Raw genomic sequence first — 17,593 nt, 5'->3', positions numbered from 1 at the left:
ACTCTTCCCAGTTTTCTCTTGACCGTATAATAGTTCCTTCTCCGTACACATGCTTGGTTTAGTATTCTCCTGGAATTGTAACAGTCATAAATATCTAATGTCATTAGATGTATATGAAATCATGGGTGTAGCCATTGAGGGTATGTGCACACGATAGCAGGCATTTACGTCTGAAATGACAGACTGTTTTCAGGAGAAAACAGCTGCCTCGTTTCAGACGTAAATGCTCCTCCTCGCATTTTGCGAGGCTTCTCTGACAGCCGTAAATTTTGAGTTGCTCTTCATTGACTTCAATGAAGAACGGCTCAAATTACGTCTGAAAGAAGTGTCCTGCACTTCTTTTGACGAGGCTGTATTTTTACGCGTCGTCGTTTGACGGTTGTCTAACAACGACGCGTAAATGACAGTACGTCGGCAAACCCATTCAAATGAATGGGCAGATGTTTGCCGACGTATTGTAGCCTAATTTTCAGACGTAAAACAAGGCATAATACGCCTCATTTACGTCTGAAAATAGGTCGTGTGAACCCAGCCTATGTATCTTCAGTGCTGGAAAAAGCAAAAAGAAGCTCCTACACAACCCCATTATAAACTGAGCGGTGAGATAAAAAAAAAGAAATTGCCTGTAGACAGAGTTTAAACTGATTCAGTAGATTTTCCTTTCCATATAATGGTCAAGATTGCTGCTTGCAGTGAATGGAAACCCTTAATACAGACATTAAATGAAGATTAGTACAGTAGAAGTAATGCAAGGTTTAACCATTTGGGGAGGGCATATGCGGGAGTTTATCAATTTCAAAGAATGTGGTCATTGGTATTTTTTTCTTGGGATCATATTTGGTTATTGGGTTATGGTATTAGTTGGATATGAGGATGAATGTGTTATGTAAATACATACTCGTAAGTAATCTGATCATTTAAAAAGGTTTTCCAGTACTTTAAAGCGGTTATCCGGTGACGTAAAATGAATGACTTATCCTCAGGATAGACCATCAATATCTGATTTGATCGGTGGGGGTCCGCCTCTTGGCATCCCTGCCAATCAGCTTTAATGAAGAGGCTGTACTCCACAACGCCGTCACATTCATAGTGGCTGTGCACAGTATTACAGCTTCCTCCCATTCACTTGAATGCCGTAATAATGTGCACAACCTCTACAAATCTGACAGCATTGGGCAGTATGAAGCTGTGTTAGCAAAGAAGGGGAAGCAGAGCGCCACGGCCCCATCAAAGAGCTGAGTCAGACCCCCACCGATTAAGATATTGATGGCCTATTCTGACTAGGCCAGGAATTTTATGTCACCACCGGAATACCCCATTAATATTGATAGCCTATCCTTTAGTGAATGGGACAAAACCGCAGTACATGTACAGTCGCATCTGTACGTACTGCACCTTGTCTGTGAAAGCAATGAGTTTGTCTCCCACAATTAAATATTGAAGGCATAGTCTAAGGATAGACCTTTAATATTTTAAATCCCAGAAAACCCTTTTAGGGTAACGTTTACACACAACCTAAACACTGCGGAATGTTTGGAATTTGACTTGCCGCAGATTGAGAATTCGCAACGCAGGTCAATTCTGCACGTGTGTTCTGCGGTTTGTTAATCTCGCAACCACTGTGCTGCTACTGGGATACGCTGCAGAATTTCTACACTGAAAATCTGGATGGAAATTCTGCAGTGTTTACGCTGTATGTGGACGTACCCTTAAGATGGAGATCTGCATAGATAGCTATTTTTAAACGTGCTTGTCTAAATTCCACGAGTACATATTAATTTTCTACCATGTACGTCACTTATTTCCACAGGTGAGACCCACACTCTGAACTTCATCTCTAATACCACAAGTAAGAACAGGATACTATTGACATGGGAGCGTTACAGACCCCCCGATTATAGAGACCTCATCAGCTTTACTGTCTACTATAAAGAAGCGTAAGTCCTGGACCCTCCAGTGATCAAACTTTAAGTGCTAATTTACGTTTTACATTTCCCTTTTGGAGACCAAAGCTAATTTTTGGTCATGTGAAAGTAGTAAAAAATGTTAAAACTTAAAAAAAAATGCTCTGGCGTAAAAACGGCAAAAGTCCGCTATATCAAGCCCTTCTTGTAGACGTGATTGTGACACTGAAGGACCAGCAGGACTGGTATATCCTTGACCTATATGTTCATAATGATCATAATATTACAGGAAGGTAAAAATACAATGTATTACTTATCTTTGGTGTTTTGCTTTTCTAATGCCAGCCCTGTTCCTAATGTGACGGAATATGATGGTCAGGATGCATGTGGGTCCAACAGTTGGAACATGGTGGATGTGGATCTACCAGAAAGTAAGGACCAGAATCCAGGGATTCTCCTGCAGGCTTTGAAGCCCTGGACTTCCTATGCAATCTTTGTAAAAGCCCTCACTTTGACCATGTTGGAAAACCATCAGATTCATGGAGCCAAGAGCAAGATTATTTACATACGTACAGATGCTGCAGGTGAAGAGCCTTTTTTTCCTCTAATAAGATACATTACAAATATACAAAAAGGAGCCCAAATTCATTAATAAAGTATATTACAAAATATATTTATATTACACATGCTGCTAGAAAATAAAAAGTTGATCGAACATTTAGTTACGCTTTAAGAAAATATATAATTATAATATAATATATATATACTTTTTTTTAAATTCATGCTTTATTTGCATTAGTGTCAAAATTTTACTGAAACCTATAACAGAAAACGGTTAATGATATTAACCATTGGTTTGCAGCATCTAGGCTACGGCTTTCACAACAGCTGAGGAGCCACAGGTTGAAAACCACTGATTTGGACAATGCTGACAGTTAAATCTGGCTAAAATGAGGGATGTCTGTATCTACAAATGTGTATTTTCTTTTATTTAGTGCCCTCCATTCCTCTGGATGTCATCTCTGCCTCGAATTCATCTTCTCAGCTGATAGTGAGATGGAAGCCTCCCTCTCTGCCGAATGGCAATCTCTCCTATTACATTGTGCGCTGGCAGCAACAGCCCCAGGACAGTTACCTGTACCAGGACAACTACTGCTCTAAAGGTGCTTCTCATGCCTGTCTATGGTTCCATGGTGCTGGTCCGGGGGCGTATTACTGATTATATCTGTATATACATTTCTTGTAGAGATTCTATTAGTGATTACTAAATAATCTTTAAATTATATTTTTATATTTATATCTGTTTTTTTTTTGTTTAATTTTTGTGTTGCTAAAGTGACTTCTGGCAGCATTCGATAAGATTGATGAGGCTTTTTGTAGGCATTGTATAAAAAAATTCTTTCCAGGACCAAGATTTTTTTTGTAGGCAAGCATAGTACTGGCCAATCTTGGTGAAGACTCACGGACACCTTGTCTGGTAAAATGTCTTCTGTCTTCAGAATTTCTGTGCTGCTGACACAGCAGAGGTCCAATACTGAAGAATCAAGTTATCACAGGGATATCCTCTAAAATGTTTAGTATTAAGTGCCTCAGAAAGTTCACTATCTCCTCATAAATAAATTTTAAAAATATAAGCTGCATTGTGAATGATCAGCTTGACTTATGTGTTGTACTTTGCATGTCTACATCTTTGTCCGCAATGGGGCACAGTTTGTATGAGCTCAAGATACCTTCATTTAAAGGAACACTCCGGCAAAATGGATCCAATATCCCTTCTAGTACGGGGGCTGTGAATGGCACAGAGATTCAAACAACAAAAAAGAAGCGTCATGCATGGTGTTTGCACAAGGTATAACACCATTTTGCTAGGAATGTTCCTTCACAGGGTTTCTCTGGAATTAGATAGTCCTTTTTATATTCTACCTGGACAAAAATAAAAAAAAATCAGAAACGGCACTACATCTGTCCATGGATTGTGTCTGTTATTGCAGCTCATCCCCTGTAGTCTTAGAAAAATCATAGCATTGTTGCGCTCTGCTTTGAATTTTTGTTTGTCATTTTTGGGATGTAATGTGTACTCCAATCTTCCAGATTCTGACTTTTCTTAGGTATTTTTAGTTTTTGATTTTTGCTTTTTTTCTCCGTTTTTCTTCTATCGACCATTGCAGTTAGGAACAGGTTTATGTGTCTTCAAAATGTTATTGGTTTTAATATGTTTTTCCATTTCAGAGAAAGTTCCTAGTCGAAAATATGCCAATGGCACCATTGACATGGAGGAGGAAAATGAGCCAACCAAGCAAGAATCGGGAGACGGACGAGAGAAAGGAACTTGCTGCGCTTGTCCTAAAACGGAGGCTGAGAAGAAAGCCGAAAAGGATGAAGCCGAGTACAGGAAGATGTTTGAGAACTTCCTGCACAACTCCATCTTTGTGCCAAGGTAACTCTCTGTGACTTTGTCTGTGGCTTTCAGATGAAGTAAAAGGGGTTTTCCCATGATGGACATTTATGACATATCCGCAGGATATGTCATAAGTGTCAGATAGATGCGGGTCCCCCTAAACCCCGTTCTGCCGCTCTGTGTTGCGTCTGAAAACGTGAAATCCGACCATGAAAAAGGTTATATGGTCGGGAGTTACGAAACAGCGTAGCTCACTGAGCTACGCTGTTTCTCTAAGCCCCATGGAACTGAATCGTATTTACGGAAAGAGCGTTGCTCGCATGCTACGCTGCTTCCATAACTACCGTTCATTACTATGGGAGTTACGGAAACAGCATAGCTCAGCGTGCGCCGTTGTTTTCAGACCTCTTGACCATATAACCAGGAAGTGGCCGGGAGGCAGCGAGAGCAGACAAAGCTAGAACGGGGTTTAGGGGGCCCCGTTCTAGATATAGATGCGGGTCCCAGAGGAGGGACCCGCATCTATCTGACATTTATGACATATCCTGTGGATATGTCATAAATGTCTCTCATGGGAAAACCCCTTTAAACATCATCTTCCCTGTAAAACCTTATAGGGGTTCTTTTGATCACTGACAACATTTTTAATATGAGAGCTGCCGTTTCCGTAGACCCCCAGCAAGCGGCTGATTTTACCAGGGGTAGATGCTGGCGGCTGCTTACTGGCTAACACAGGGAAAATATAGTATTGCAAGCGACAACTAAAATAATTGGCCGATCCATGTAATATATGGACTGGCTGGACTTTCCAGAGCGAGAACTGCTGCTTGTTAGTGACTCTCGTTTTAGCTCATTCTCCTCTATGATGTCCATATGCATTAATCGGGTACATGGAAAAGTAATGTTTAGATGAGACAATCCCTTTAATGTCCACTATACTTCAGTGGTGTTGGCAGAAAGTGCAAATCAGAGATTTTTTTTGTTGCTGCTTCAGAACAGTCTACAGACGCACAATGTAAAAACGCACACATCTACTGCATTAATTCCAAGGTATTCCAGTTGAGCATTACAAAAAATAGAGGTTATACATTTTCATGCAAAAATAATAATAAAAGGATTCATTGTATAATAACAGATCACTTTTTCCAATACACAATTGTTCTATTTTTTTATTTTTTTTACGATTTGCAAGATATTTTCTTGCTGTCAGTGAATGGAACATTCATTGTTTACATAAAGGCTGAATATCTTGCATATTTTGTCCAGCTCACGCGGCTGTTGGGGTTTAACGGAAACCAGACTCAAATAAATGCAAATCTCAATGTAGGACACTTCCTGGGAGGTTTTTATTTTACCTGATCACCAATTAAATGACTTTGAACACTTATCCAAGAGTGACTGCAGATCACGTAGACACAAATGATTTATAACCTATACGTCACAAATGCCATATATTAAAAGAAATGAAAAAGATTTGGGCATTTTGTATCAGAAGCTTCCCTTTTAAAATGTCGACTCTATAGCGGCCCTCCCATGTAGGTTTTGTTGTAGAAGTTTAGCAATACAAAAACAGAACATTAAGAACACAATTATATATAGTACATGATGACCTAAAACTGGCTTACATATTTTTCACAAGACGAAAGAGGCGAGATACTGCACTAGGAGGAATGTGAAGCGGGATTGTATATAATCCTACCTGACATGTTCAGGCAGCCCACAGAGGAGAAAAGTTTGTCCAAAAGGGGGGGGTGCCTTTGAATAACAATGGAAGGTACTGATTTATTTTGTTCTATAAGATAAAATGCGTCCCTTTTTATAGTAACCCCAGTAGTGTTTCCCATAAACGTGCTTTGCATTCAATACATACAGCATGATGTAACCCAGTACGATGAAAATCAGATTGAATCAGAAATTCTGGGTCAACAAAATCCACTGAAGTCTTGAGTCGGCATGACATATCCAATCTGTATGATGGCTATAAACCGGGCCGTTGCCCTATATTGCATATATTACTTCTATATAAGTGTTTATGGAGAATGGGAATTATGCTGGCCATACACAGCCGGATCCAACTACTAATTCACTGTGTGGAGTAAAAGATACATGTCCACTTTGTCTATTGTTAAAATCTAGATTATTATATACAGTATACTCTGGCCTTTGCAGGGATGATATGCCGTCTGATATTGGTCCTCTGAAAGGGGTATTCCAGCTTCAGCAAATAAATGTTATGCTCTGTATAATAAGTTATGCAATTATCCAAAATATCTTGTGACATTTCCTTATGGATTTTAAGATCTCTGCTTGCTGGCATTTCATTGCCTCCAGTGGATAAAATCTGTTCTGGTCATGTGATAGACACAGAGGTGCACAGCTCTGATATGTGTACTGTAACGAATTGTGCACCTTCTGGTCTATTACATGACCAGCACAGATTTCTATACCCTGGAAGTAAACACTATAGTTTATATAGAATAACTGCAAGCAAAGATCTTGATAAGGCCTCATTCAGATGCCGTGTTCGGTCTGAGATACGGACCCTATGTCGTCCGCATCTCCCTGACCGAACATAGTTCAGGGAGCCGGGCTCTATGCATCATAGTTATCTGTGCTGCTAGGAGTCACTGCCTCCCCGCGGGAATACTGTCCTGTACGGTAATCATGGTTTCAATATGGGACAGTATTCCCGCAGAGAGGCAGTGACTCCTAGAATCGTAGATAACTATGATGCTTGGAACCCGGCTCCCTGAACTGTGTTCAGTCTAGGAAAGGTGGCCAACATACAGTCCGTATCTTACGCACCGAACACGGAGTCTGAATGAGGCCTTACTGTGAGGAATTGAAACAAAGTAGATTGGAAAATGGTATAACTTTTCATAATGAATGAAATTAATTTGCTGAAACTGGAATACCCCTTTCATCTGTAGAGGTTTCTGGACATTATTAGCTGTTAGTTTCACAACTTGGGTTGTCCGCTCTTTTGTTAAAATTAAACCCGCTGCCCCTGTGTATTTTCTAGTGCAGAGCAGATTATGGGTTTGTACATAGCATATGCAAAATATGATGTTTGAGTGAAAACAAATTTATCCTTTGTACCAAAAAAGAAGAATGCAAGGAGTCTTTAAGTCAAAATATAAAACATGTACTTTATTTTGACAAAGTCTAAAAAGTTATTATCACAAACTATTTTAAAAATGAAACCCCACAGATGACAGACAAAAAGATCGACAATACATGAGACGATTACTCCTAAGAATTCACATAACCATTATGTATCAACATATTCATTGGTGTGCAGTATCATAAAGAAAGTGCATAGTGCAACATAGTTACTTGAACCATGGATGTGTCTGTTTCTAAAGGTATGAGAAATGTTCTATTATCCACCTCGGTCTAAGGGCAAGTAGAGACCCCCCTACCACTATTCCATTTTTTGTAAAGTGCAAACAATGAACAACCTGAACAGAGGTGGATAATAGAACATTTCTCATACCTTTAGAAACAGACACATCCATGGTTCAAGTAACTATGTTGCACTATGCACTTTCTTTATGATACTGCACACCAATGAATATGTTGATACATAATGGTTATGTGAATTCTTAGGAGTAATCGTCTCATGTATTGGCGATCTTTTTGTCTGTCATCTGTGGGGTTTCATTTTTAAAATAGTTTGTGATAATAACTTTTTAGACTTTGTCAAAATAAAGTACATGTTTTATATTTTGACTTAAAGACTCCTTGCATTCTTCTTTTTTGGTACAATATTTATAAGGAGTACAGTCGTGTTACGTGGGGAAAATGATTGTCTAAATGATGTATGTACATACCCTATGGATAGGTTCTATACAAATGTATCCTTGCCTAAAGGGTTTTCACGAACATTTTAAAGGTGGGATAAACGTCTTCTAAAAGTGTTCCCTAAAGGCTTAGAACATGACGCCTTATGTTCAGATTGACCCTTAAAATACACTGTATGAATGGCAGCTGGATGCTTCGTGTCTGGAAGCCGTGAGTGAACCTTTCTAAAGAAGTTAATTCATCAGTCGACAGGGTCTGTTAATGCTAGATCAAATTTCCTGCCCAATTTCTGGGAGGGGTTCTTTGGAAATTCTATTTGAGGAGTGTGTAAAACATACACAGCAGTGTGGTGGATGTCATGAATGTATCCTGCCTTGGCTTGCCTGGGGATTTAGAAGGCAAAATTGTTATCGCAGAGGAAGTGAATGTAAGTAGACAAGTCATCCTCATTTGGCCTCTTTTGTAGGCCGTGGAAGAGCTGGCTGTGCCTCCTAGTTACATTTGACTGGGGGCTCTGTTTCTCCATGTACCTGACATACACACAAAGTGGTTGTGTCCCTAATATATCGAAAAAATCCAAACTACTTTATTAGATCAACAGCGGTTAATTTCACAATCCAGCTCTATGTGTAAACTGGAAACCATCATGGAGCCAGTCATTGCCACCCGTGGTTAGTGACAGCTCTGAACACTTAAGGTATGTTCACACGCGGCAGATTTGTTGCAGACGTTTGTGACTAGCTCATCCATAGTCCTGAATGTGTTTGTTTTTGCAGAAAGTGCCTGCAATTTTACAAGCCCTGTTCAAATCTATAGAGCAGTCACAGATATTTCTGATGTGGACACTCCTTGACTGATGTCTTCGTCTCCTATGACCTTGCTAAGTCACTTTACAGACCCCTCTGCCTCAATATTTCATACATATGCTATATACAGTATACTCTGCATTCAGTGACTGATGGTGCGTTGTTTGATCTATGTTGTTACTTTCTAATACCCAGGAACTAGCTGGAGGAATGTTCTCCACTACTGGTGATGGATGAGGGTCTCTTATTTCTCAACAGGCCACCTTCTTCATTTACTAATTTCAATGTTTGTTCAACTTGTTAGGCCCGATCGCAGACGTCGTGACGTGTTTGCCGTTGGCAATGCAACATTGGCTGGCTATAGCATAAATGGCACGACACAAGACATCTCTAATACATCAGACTCTGAACCAAAGGAGATGGAGTATCCATTCTTTGAGACAAAGGTGGACCATAAATACCAGAGAACGGTTATCTCAAACCTGATGCCATTCACTCTGTACCGTATCGATATCCACAGTTGTAACCATGAGGCAGAAAGTCTTGGTTGCAGTGCTTCCAACTTTGTGTTTGCCAGAACCATGCCTGCAGGTTAGTTCTTCGAGAACACCATCTTTCAAAATGTGAATGTTGAACACAATATATGTCTGGAAACAGATGTGAAGTGCTTTGTTTGTAATGTACTTGATTTCCATTGCTTATATAGCACCAACATATTGTACAGTGCTGTCCACATATTCTCATTACAAAACAGTCCCTGTTCCCTCTGGGGTCACAATCTCTTTTCCCTCTCATAGGCACACATAAGAACAAATTTAACTTATTAGTATGTTTTTGACTGTGGGAGGAACCCCACATAAAGACATGGAAAGCATGGAGACCCCTACCTGTCGCTAAAATAAAGCAGCAGAAGCGCTAGAGTGAGCACTGTGCCACTTGGTTTCTGATCGCTGAGCGAGTGGTGTACGGGCTCGAAGACTTTCTATTGAAGTTTTAGCGATCAGTGGGGGTCTCAGTGCTCGGATCCCCACCAATCAAAGCTTCTGACATATCACAATGAAATGTCAAGTTTTTTTTTTTTAACATTTTAGTTACCCTTTAAAGTCCAACTTTTTGCACTGTACTGATCACTACAAGTTTATTTCTGTAGTGATCTGGTTAGGCCATTTTCCCTAACATACAGATTACTTATTTTAGTTCGTTGCACACACACCTAATAATAGTGGGCGGTGGATGTGATATAACTGGTTATTTAGAATTGCTGTAAAAGTCCCTATTAATGAGGCATAGGATGCAGCTGCTACGTTTGTCAAGCCTTTTGACCTGACCTGTGATTGTGATGATCTCTACTAGGGTTGATTTATTCTATTTGAGCAATGTTTATCATCTTTTTTTTTTTTCTGCAGTAAAATATAATAGTATTAGTATAAGTAACGGCAAACATTTGGCATTAATGTGCACTCATTTTGTCTTTGTGTTTCAGTTGGTGCCGATAACATACCTGGACCCGCCATCTCGGAGGAATCAGATGATAATGCAGTCGTCCTGAAGTGGCCGGAGCCCCCCAATCCCAATGGACTAGTTCTGATGTATGAGATTGATTACAAACAGCAGGGGGAGGTAAGATCCATATCATTATAGCGGTAGACCAAGGAATGTCATTTGAGACCTCCCAGCCGGAGTTGAAGTCATTTTCTCCAGGGCTTTCGGCTACTATGCCCCGTAGCCATGTAGCATGTAATTTATGATTGATTAAGATTGTAATGGATTCTCATCCTGTGACTAGCATGACCAACCAATTGTAGATAAATCTGCTGTGCATCTTTCTTTATTGTTGTAGAAGCTGATTTATGGGATCCACTCCAGTGGGTCAAGTTAGTCTGTCTGTAGGCGTAAATAAAGAGAAAAGACAATATTCATTATGTTTGGAAATTCGACATCCAAATTATTCAGTCTTTTAAGCATTGCAAAATAATGAGCACTTCTTTTTCACACTCTTGCTGAGAAGAATGACCACAGTTAATGTTGTGTCCCTTCTTCATTGCAGTCTCTTAGTAGTGAATGTGTCTCCAGACATGACTACATTAAGATGGGTGGTGCCAAGCTTACTAGACTGAACCCAGGCAACTATACCGCCCAGGTGCGAGCCATATCGCTCTCCGGAAATGGTTCCTGGACAGAGATGGTGTCTTTCTATGTAAAGGAGAGAGGTAAGTCACATCTTTGCAGTGAATGAAAGATCTGCTTTTCATACTAACGTTTTATCCTATACATCATGTAAAGTAAAGCGGGTCACCACACTCCCTGCTGACGGTCTGTGGCTTGGTTTTCACCACTTTAACATCATCTGCCAAAAACAATATCTGCTCCACAAGCTTTAACACAACAAGCAATCATCGCTTCCCTGAAAAGCCGCAGCAATGGACACGTATCTATACCACTTGGAACACACAGCATGCTGCACTTTGGTGCGGAAATGGATCCTACAAAGAAAAGTATGATCGAAAGCTTCGCTTCTCAATTGGACACATTTTCGGCTGTGACTTAAAATATGCATGTTTGCAACTACACCATGTGAACTTGGCCCTAGGACCCTTTCACACGGGCATATCCCTGCCTCGTTACGAGCTGCTATCGACGTGTCGATCGGTGCTCGTTTGCTCCATTTAAATGGAGCAATTATCATGGCTACATGGGATGGCAATATGATTGTTTATCCCCATACAGTTGGCATCTTGTCGGCAGCACATGCCCCGTTTACGCTGGAAAATCTGCTTCCGACAAACAACCATAAAAGACCCGAGAAGCCATGTTTACACGGGTGATAATTGGGAACGAGCATTCGTATGAGTGCTTGTTCACCTGATCATCGGCCCTTTCCTTTCCTTTGGCGCTCTCCCAATGGACTTTTCAATTGGTTTTAAGTAACAAATATTTTCATTTATATTTTTAAGTGACAAGTGAATAGATCTATACACATTCTTCTCTCCAGTTTGGACTATTCTTTGGGTCATATGGAATGCAAACTATTCACCTTTGTCCTTTCCAGTCCCTCCTCTTAATGACATTTTCTCATTTTTGTGCAGTTATTGAAAATGATAATCTCTTCCATCTGGCGGTGATTCTACCCGTAACCACAGTGTTTTTGCTTGTGACCATTTCTTTCATCGCCTGCTATTTTACGAAAAAGAGGTATGACTCGTGACAATTCATTGAGTATGCGTTGTAAAATCTAAGGAAACCATAATACTGTTGCACCCAAGGATGATTTCACATTGTGCACTACACACCATTTTATATGCACATATAAAAATGCATTGGAATAAAAAAAAAAATGACACTATACCATATGATATTCTTCAATCAGAAAGTTGTCATCAGTGATCTTCACTATGGACCTCATTTATACAACTAGTGAAGACGAGGTGTTGCCCAATCAGAACACTTGTTTCATTATCAAATCTGTTCTAGAAAAAAAAAAAGCAGTGACTGGATTGATTCCTATGGGCAACACTTCCAGTTATTGTCTGCACTCGTTTTCATAGATCAGGCCCTATGATAGATTTGCTATAATAAGTTCATATTAGAGGAAAATATTTTTGGGTATGAGCTGGGTTTCCGCACACAAATTTCTGACCAACCAGACCGACCTTCCAGATGATGAAATTGGTCTGAATTGGTTGTTTATAACATTTTGTTAGGATAGAACCTGTTCTCTTCCTCATCTCTTATGATGGTCTTAAAGTAAAACTTTTCTATTACCTATAATGGAGTTGTCTTTCAGATGCTGTTTACACGCTACAATCATTGTGATTGGCAGAAGAATTTTTAGGCACAACCAATCAGTTTTCTGGCAGATGAGACAAATTTCAATCAGATCTTTTGGACACCACCATTTAGATTGATAATGGTCTGATTGAACAGAAATACGTCTGATATCTGTACGTGTAAAGAGTCTAAAAAAACAAACCATGTCAGATCAGGTCCAAGTTGCCCTGTGGATGGTCAATGTTCATAGTGAAAACCTGTATATACACTTACGGAGCCTGACACGCAAAATAATCCCATGTTTTCCTCTGCTTAATTAAACAATTGTCATTTCAATGATAAGGTTTTTGGGGGATTATTTTGCTTTCTGTGTCTTTTTTTTTGGTTATCCTGTGATTATGACTTATACTGGGGGAGGGGGTAAGGAGGAGTTTCAGCTTTATTAAAAAAGTGTTGTTTGTATATGGTTATCCTTTAAGACTGCCTTTGTTCTGTCAGAGAAGAGTATGCATGTGCCTGGACCTGTCTATATTTTGTGTGTGGTGACGCCATGTGCAATTGTTCTGTTCTTTTCTCTGTCGAGATCAAAGTGAAAAAATAAACCAATGGCAAATTAAAGGGAACCTCTCAGTGACTTTACGCTGCACTCTCTGAGGACAGCAGAAAATGATGACAGACACTCTGATTTCAGCGATCTGTCACTCATGTCTGATAGTTTAATGATTTAGGAAAACTTGCACTATAAATGTTGCAGCGTGAAATTATCAATTTATTTGCTTGTATGTATCAATGAGCCAAACTAATTTTATTTTCAGTACTTTCCTGACATAAGCAATCAGACTCGGTAATAAATAATTGCTCTAGCTTGAAATTCTGTAAAGATAACTATTTATATTCTGTACTAAATTGACTTGTGTGTATATATATATGTGTGTATGTGTATATATGTGTGTGTGTGTGTGTGTGTTAATGTATGTATGTATATATATATATATATATATATATATATACATGCAACTATGAATAAACTGTCTATTTCATCCTTGCAGGAACAGTGAACGGCTGGGAAATGGGGTGTTATATGCCTCTGTGAACCCTGAATACTTCAGTGCAGCGGAAAGTAAGTAGAATCAGACCCTATTTTAACTATGGATCGATGCCGGGAATACAGTCAGTAGTATCTGCATTAAGTCCGACATTCGGTTGCTATAGGATAATGCTTTGTGTACTGTGGGCAGTGTGTTGACATCATTTGGCACATATAGATATACATAGCCTCAGCGCTTTTGTTTTACTCCGCTGCCGGATAGGAAATTCCAAGGCTTTGTTTTATAAACGGAGCAAGTTCTAGCGTGAAACACCCTCCTCTCTTCACCTTGGAGATTAACCAACCCAAAAATATTTTGCTGTTGTAGACAGAGAGCAGTTCCTACAGAATGTGATAGTTTATGACCTAAGTGGTTCACCTAGAATACTCTAGACCTGTTGTGTACAAATGTTGTGGATACAGAATATAGTGTCACACAAGTATAATGAAAACGACACCCTTTTAGAAAATGGAAAAGTATTTTATATTCTTCTCAGTAGGCCACAATGTGTTTACTTACATAGGTGGATCATCCACGTCACATCTGAAGAAGAAGCCTAGGGACCAACAGATGTAGGGCCCAGCTGCTTTTTATTTCTTTAAAAAAACCTAACCTCTCGTCACCCTGTGAATGTTAAATTAATTGGTATTGGGGTCACTGACGTGGTTCTCTTATCTCTGCTGGTTAACCCTGTAATTCATAAAGTGGCGAGAGTGTAAGTGATGGTGTTATGCCTTTAGTTTAACTAGGAGAACTGAACATCACTTGAGCGTCTCCTTTCCTCATATCTTCAAGTTCTTCCTGTGTAATTTACACATCCACACACAGGCAAATTACAGCAAACACAGCGGTTGTCACGAAGTCCTCAATGGCAAATCTGCCTAGTTGATAACTGCTATGGCAGTGGTTATATCTGTGATAACCACCAGTTTGTCTGCGTTAAAGAGTTAGTCCCAAGACTAAACGTTATACCCTAACCACAGGATAGGTGATGACATTATAATCGATGGAGGTCCAACGGCTGGGGCCCCCACCGATATGCCATCTGAAATTGGCCTAACACCCAATGAAAGGCACTATAATAATGTGTTCTTGACAGCATATCACAGGCTCTGACATATCAGCATGTAGGAACTCACTGGAAATCAAAAGAAGCTTTAGCAAACCTGTTCTAGTGAGATGAAACGCTATAGAGACATACACATTCCTAGCGTATTGTTCTACTACGGAACGAACATGTAAACTGTTTTAGATACGCTCCTTCAATAGGGTTGGGACTGTACACATAACCGGCTGGAACAGCAGATGTACCAGGACCCTGGAGCTGTCTGAGGAAAACTTCAATTATCCACCAAATATATTCTAAAATGTTTTTATTCCTCCTTATCCGATAATTACCTTCCACCTGGGTTTTTGACATTTCTCAGCCTCAGGGATCTTTAATCTGTTGAGGAATTTACTATCCTACCTCTTTGTCATATCCCTTTAAATCTTCTGTGTTTGGAAGGGTCACATTTGGCACTTTCTATCCTTCAGCCTCTTCCAAGAAAGCAAGTTTATTATTGCCACAGCTTGCTTTGACTCCAGACGGTCTTGTATGGTGAAAACAGTACGTTTTACATTAGCAGACATGTCCCCTAATTTATTTCCTTTTACTTGTACAGGGGTTGTTAACATGCATATTAGCCCCCAACTTAATCACATGCATCCACACATGCAACTTACACTTAACATAGTCGGTTTGGGGTTTGTTGTCCAGCCTATGTATTTACTAGTCTTTAGTGATGTAATTCACAGGTATTTATGCATTTTGCAATGTGTATATATAAAAAGTTCAATATCAAATTCCATCCAGGACTTTTCATCCTTACCATCAATGATTCTCAAGCATATCAGTGAGAGCAATTTAATAAACTGTAAGTAAGTTAAAAGTGCAGAAATTATGTAGACAATGCATCTTTCATGTGGAAAACAAGAAGTGTTAATTGATATTAAAAAAAAAAAAAAAATGTATAGTAACATATCGATCATCCACTCCTGTCTCAGTGGAAGCATGATTTACTATTCCCTTGTCTTCACTCATAGTGTATGTGCCGGATGAGTGGGAGGTCCCTCGTGAGAAGATAACAATGAACCGCGAGCTGGGACAGGGATCATTTGGAATGGTGTATGAAGGGATTGCCAAAGGAGTGGTGAAAGATGAAGGCGAAACCAGAGTGGCTATAAAAACAGTGAATGAGACGGCCAGCATGCGGGAAAGGATTGAGTTCTTAAACGAGGCTTCTGTGATGAAGGAATTCAACTGTCACCATGTGGTAAGTAGATACCATCTTTTCTGCATATTGAGTTATCTGCCCAAGACCTATTTAATGGGGTTTTCCCATGAGAGACTTTTATGACATATCCACAGGATATCTTCAGAAAAAGCGTGGTGAACAGCAGCACACGTCTCCCAAGTTTCAATCAATAAGTTCTTTTATTGGTCAAACATCCAGTAAAAAATGGCAAAGTTTCGACCCGTGACAAGTGGAGGGTCTTTCTCAAGCCTAACAGGATACGTCATAAATATCAGATGCGGGTCCCACCTCTGGGTCTCATACCTATCTTTAGAACGGGGCTTCATAAACTCTGTTCTTTCTTTTGTCTGATCTCGCTGACTCCCAGCCACTTCCTGGTTATATGGCCAGAAGTTACGAAAACAGCGAAGCTCGCTGAGCTATGCGGTTTCCGTAACTCCCATAGTAGTGAATGGCAGCTACGGAAGCCGCGTAGCATGCGAGAAACAGTGTAGCTCCGCAAACTATGCTGGTTTCGCAACTCTCTACCGTGTAACCTTTTTCATGGTCGGAATTCACCTCATTCAGCCGCAACACAGAGCAGCTGAACAGGGTTTAGGGGGCCCCGTTCTGGAGATAGGTGCGGGTCCTAGAGGTGGGACCCGCATCTATCTGACAATTGACATATCCTCTGGATATGTTATTAATGTCTCTCATGGGAAAACCCCTTTAACAATGATTCCAACTAACTACTCATTCTTTTCTTTACTTGTTGTTTCTCTCTTAGGTGCGTTTGTTAGGTGTCGTTTCTCAAGGTCAACCGACCCTTGTCATCATGGAATTAATGACTCGAGGAGACCTCAAAAGCTATCTAAGATCTTTAAGACCAGACGCAGAGGTCAGTAGAAAACTATGCTATCGTACAAAAGTATCCTGCGGACATCGTCTGAGGTCTTATGATTTTCCCTGTCTGATTTCTTTCTTTTTCTCCATGGCATAATTTGTGTCTGTGTGCTGCACATCGCATCCACATAGCATTAACGAACACAGTTGTCCAAGCTTGAATACATATATGTTCATAGATATTTTACGTAATATTATGAAATTTGACCTGGGTGTGTGTCGGAGAGAGGGAAATTATTATACTTTGACCCCCTACTGTAATACTGTATATTAGATTGTAAGTTTTAGGCCACATGCACGCGTCAGAAGCTGTACAGACTGCTGTGACTCCAGATTCCGCCGTATGGTGTATATTCTCCCATAGAAGCAAATCATTCTAACAGGGAAAAAAAAATCATATTCCTCCGGATCAAATCGGAAACATACGGAGGTACAGTAGGGTCCATGAGCCTCTATGGAAGCCCTATTATGGCCTTGTGCAAGAGGCCTAAACATGAGAAACTTTATGCATGGCATTCTACTCCAAAACTTGATACTTCCAGATGAAACCACTTTCTTTTCCAGTATATTTTAACCCTGCCTGCGGAATTGTTCCTGATTGATTGAAAGCATATTCGAGGGGTCATAGGCATGTTACATCTGGAAC

The 17,593-nt window shown here is 40.0% G+C and overlaps 1 protein-coding gene across 2 annotated transcripts in view; it reads left to right on the top strand.

Moving 5' to 3' along the window:
- The window catches only part of IGF1R (insulin like growth factor 1 receptor), a 183,084-nt gene that overhangs the window by 140,400 nt on the left and 25,091 nt on the right, over nt 1-17,593 (top strand). For both annotated transcript variants that reach the window (XM_075858234.1, XM_075858233.1), the window contains exons 7-17: nt 1,811-1,937; nt 2,250-2,488; nt 2,900-3,067; nt 4,134-4,341; nt 9,217-9,503; nt 10,396-10,532; nt 10,960-11,122; nt 11,999-12,104; nt 13,730-13,800; nt 15,854-16,083; nt 16,832-16,942. In XM_075858234.1, the coding sequence (XP_075714349.1) occupies nt 1,811-1,937; nt 2,250-2,488; nt 2,900-3,067; nt 4,134-4,341; nt 9,217-9,503; nt 10,396-10,532; nt 10,960-11,122; nt 11,999-12,104; nt 13,730-13,800; nt 15,854-16,083; nt 16,832-16,942 (1,847 nt within the window). The remainder of the gene's footprint in view (nt 1-1,810; nt 1,938-2,249; nt 2,489-2,899; nt 3,068-4,133; nt 4,342-9,216; nt 9,504-10,395; nt 10,533-10,959; nt 11,123-11,998; nt 12,105-13,729; nt 13,801-15,853; nt 16,084-16,831; nt 16,943-17,593) is intronic.

This window comes from Rhinoderma darwinii, chromosome 3, assembly GCF_050947455.1.
Source record: "Rhinoderma darwinii isolate aRhiDar2 chromosome 3, aRhiDar2.hap1, whole genome shotgun sequence".
Classification (NCBI taxonomy): domain Eukaryota; kingdom Metazoa; phylum Chordata; class Amphibia; order Anura; family Rhinodermatidae; genus Rhinoderma; species Rhinoderma darwinii.
This window is presented reverse-complemented; position numbering and strand designations above follow the sequence as displayed.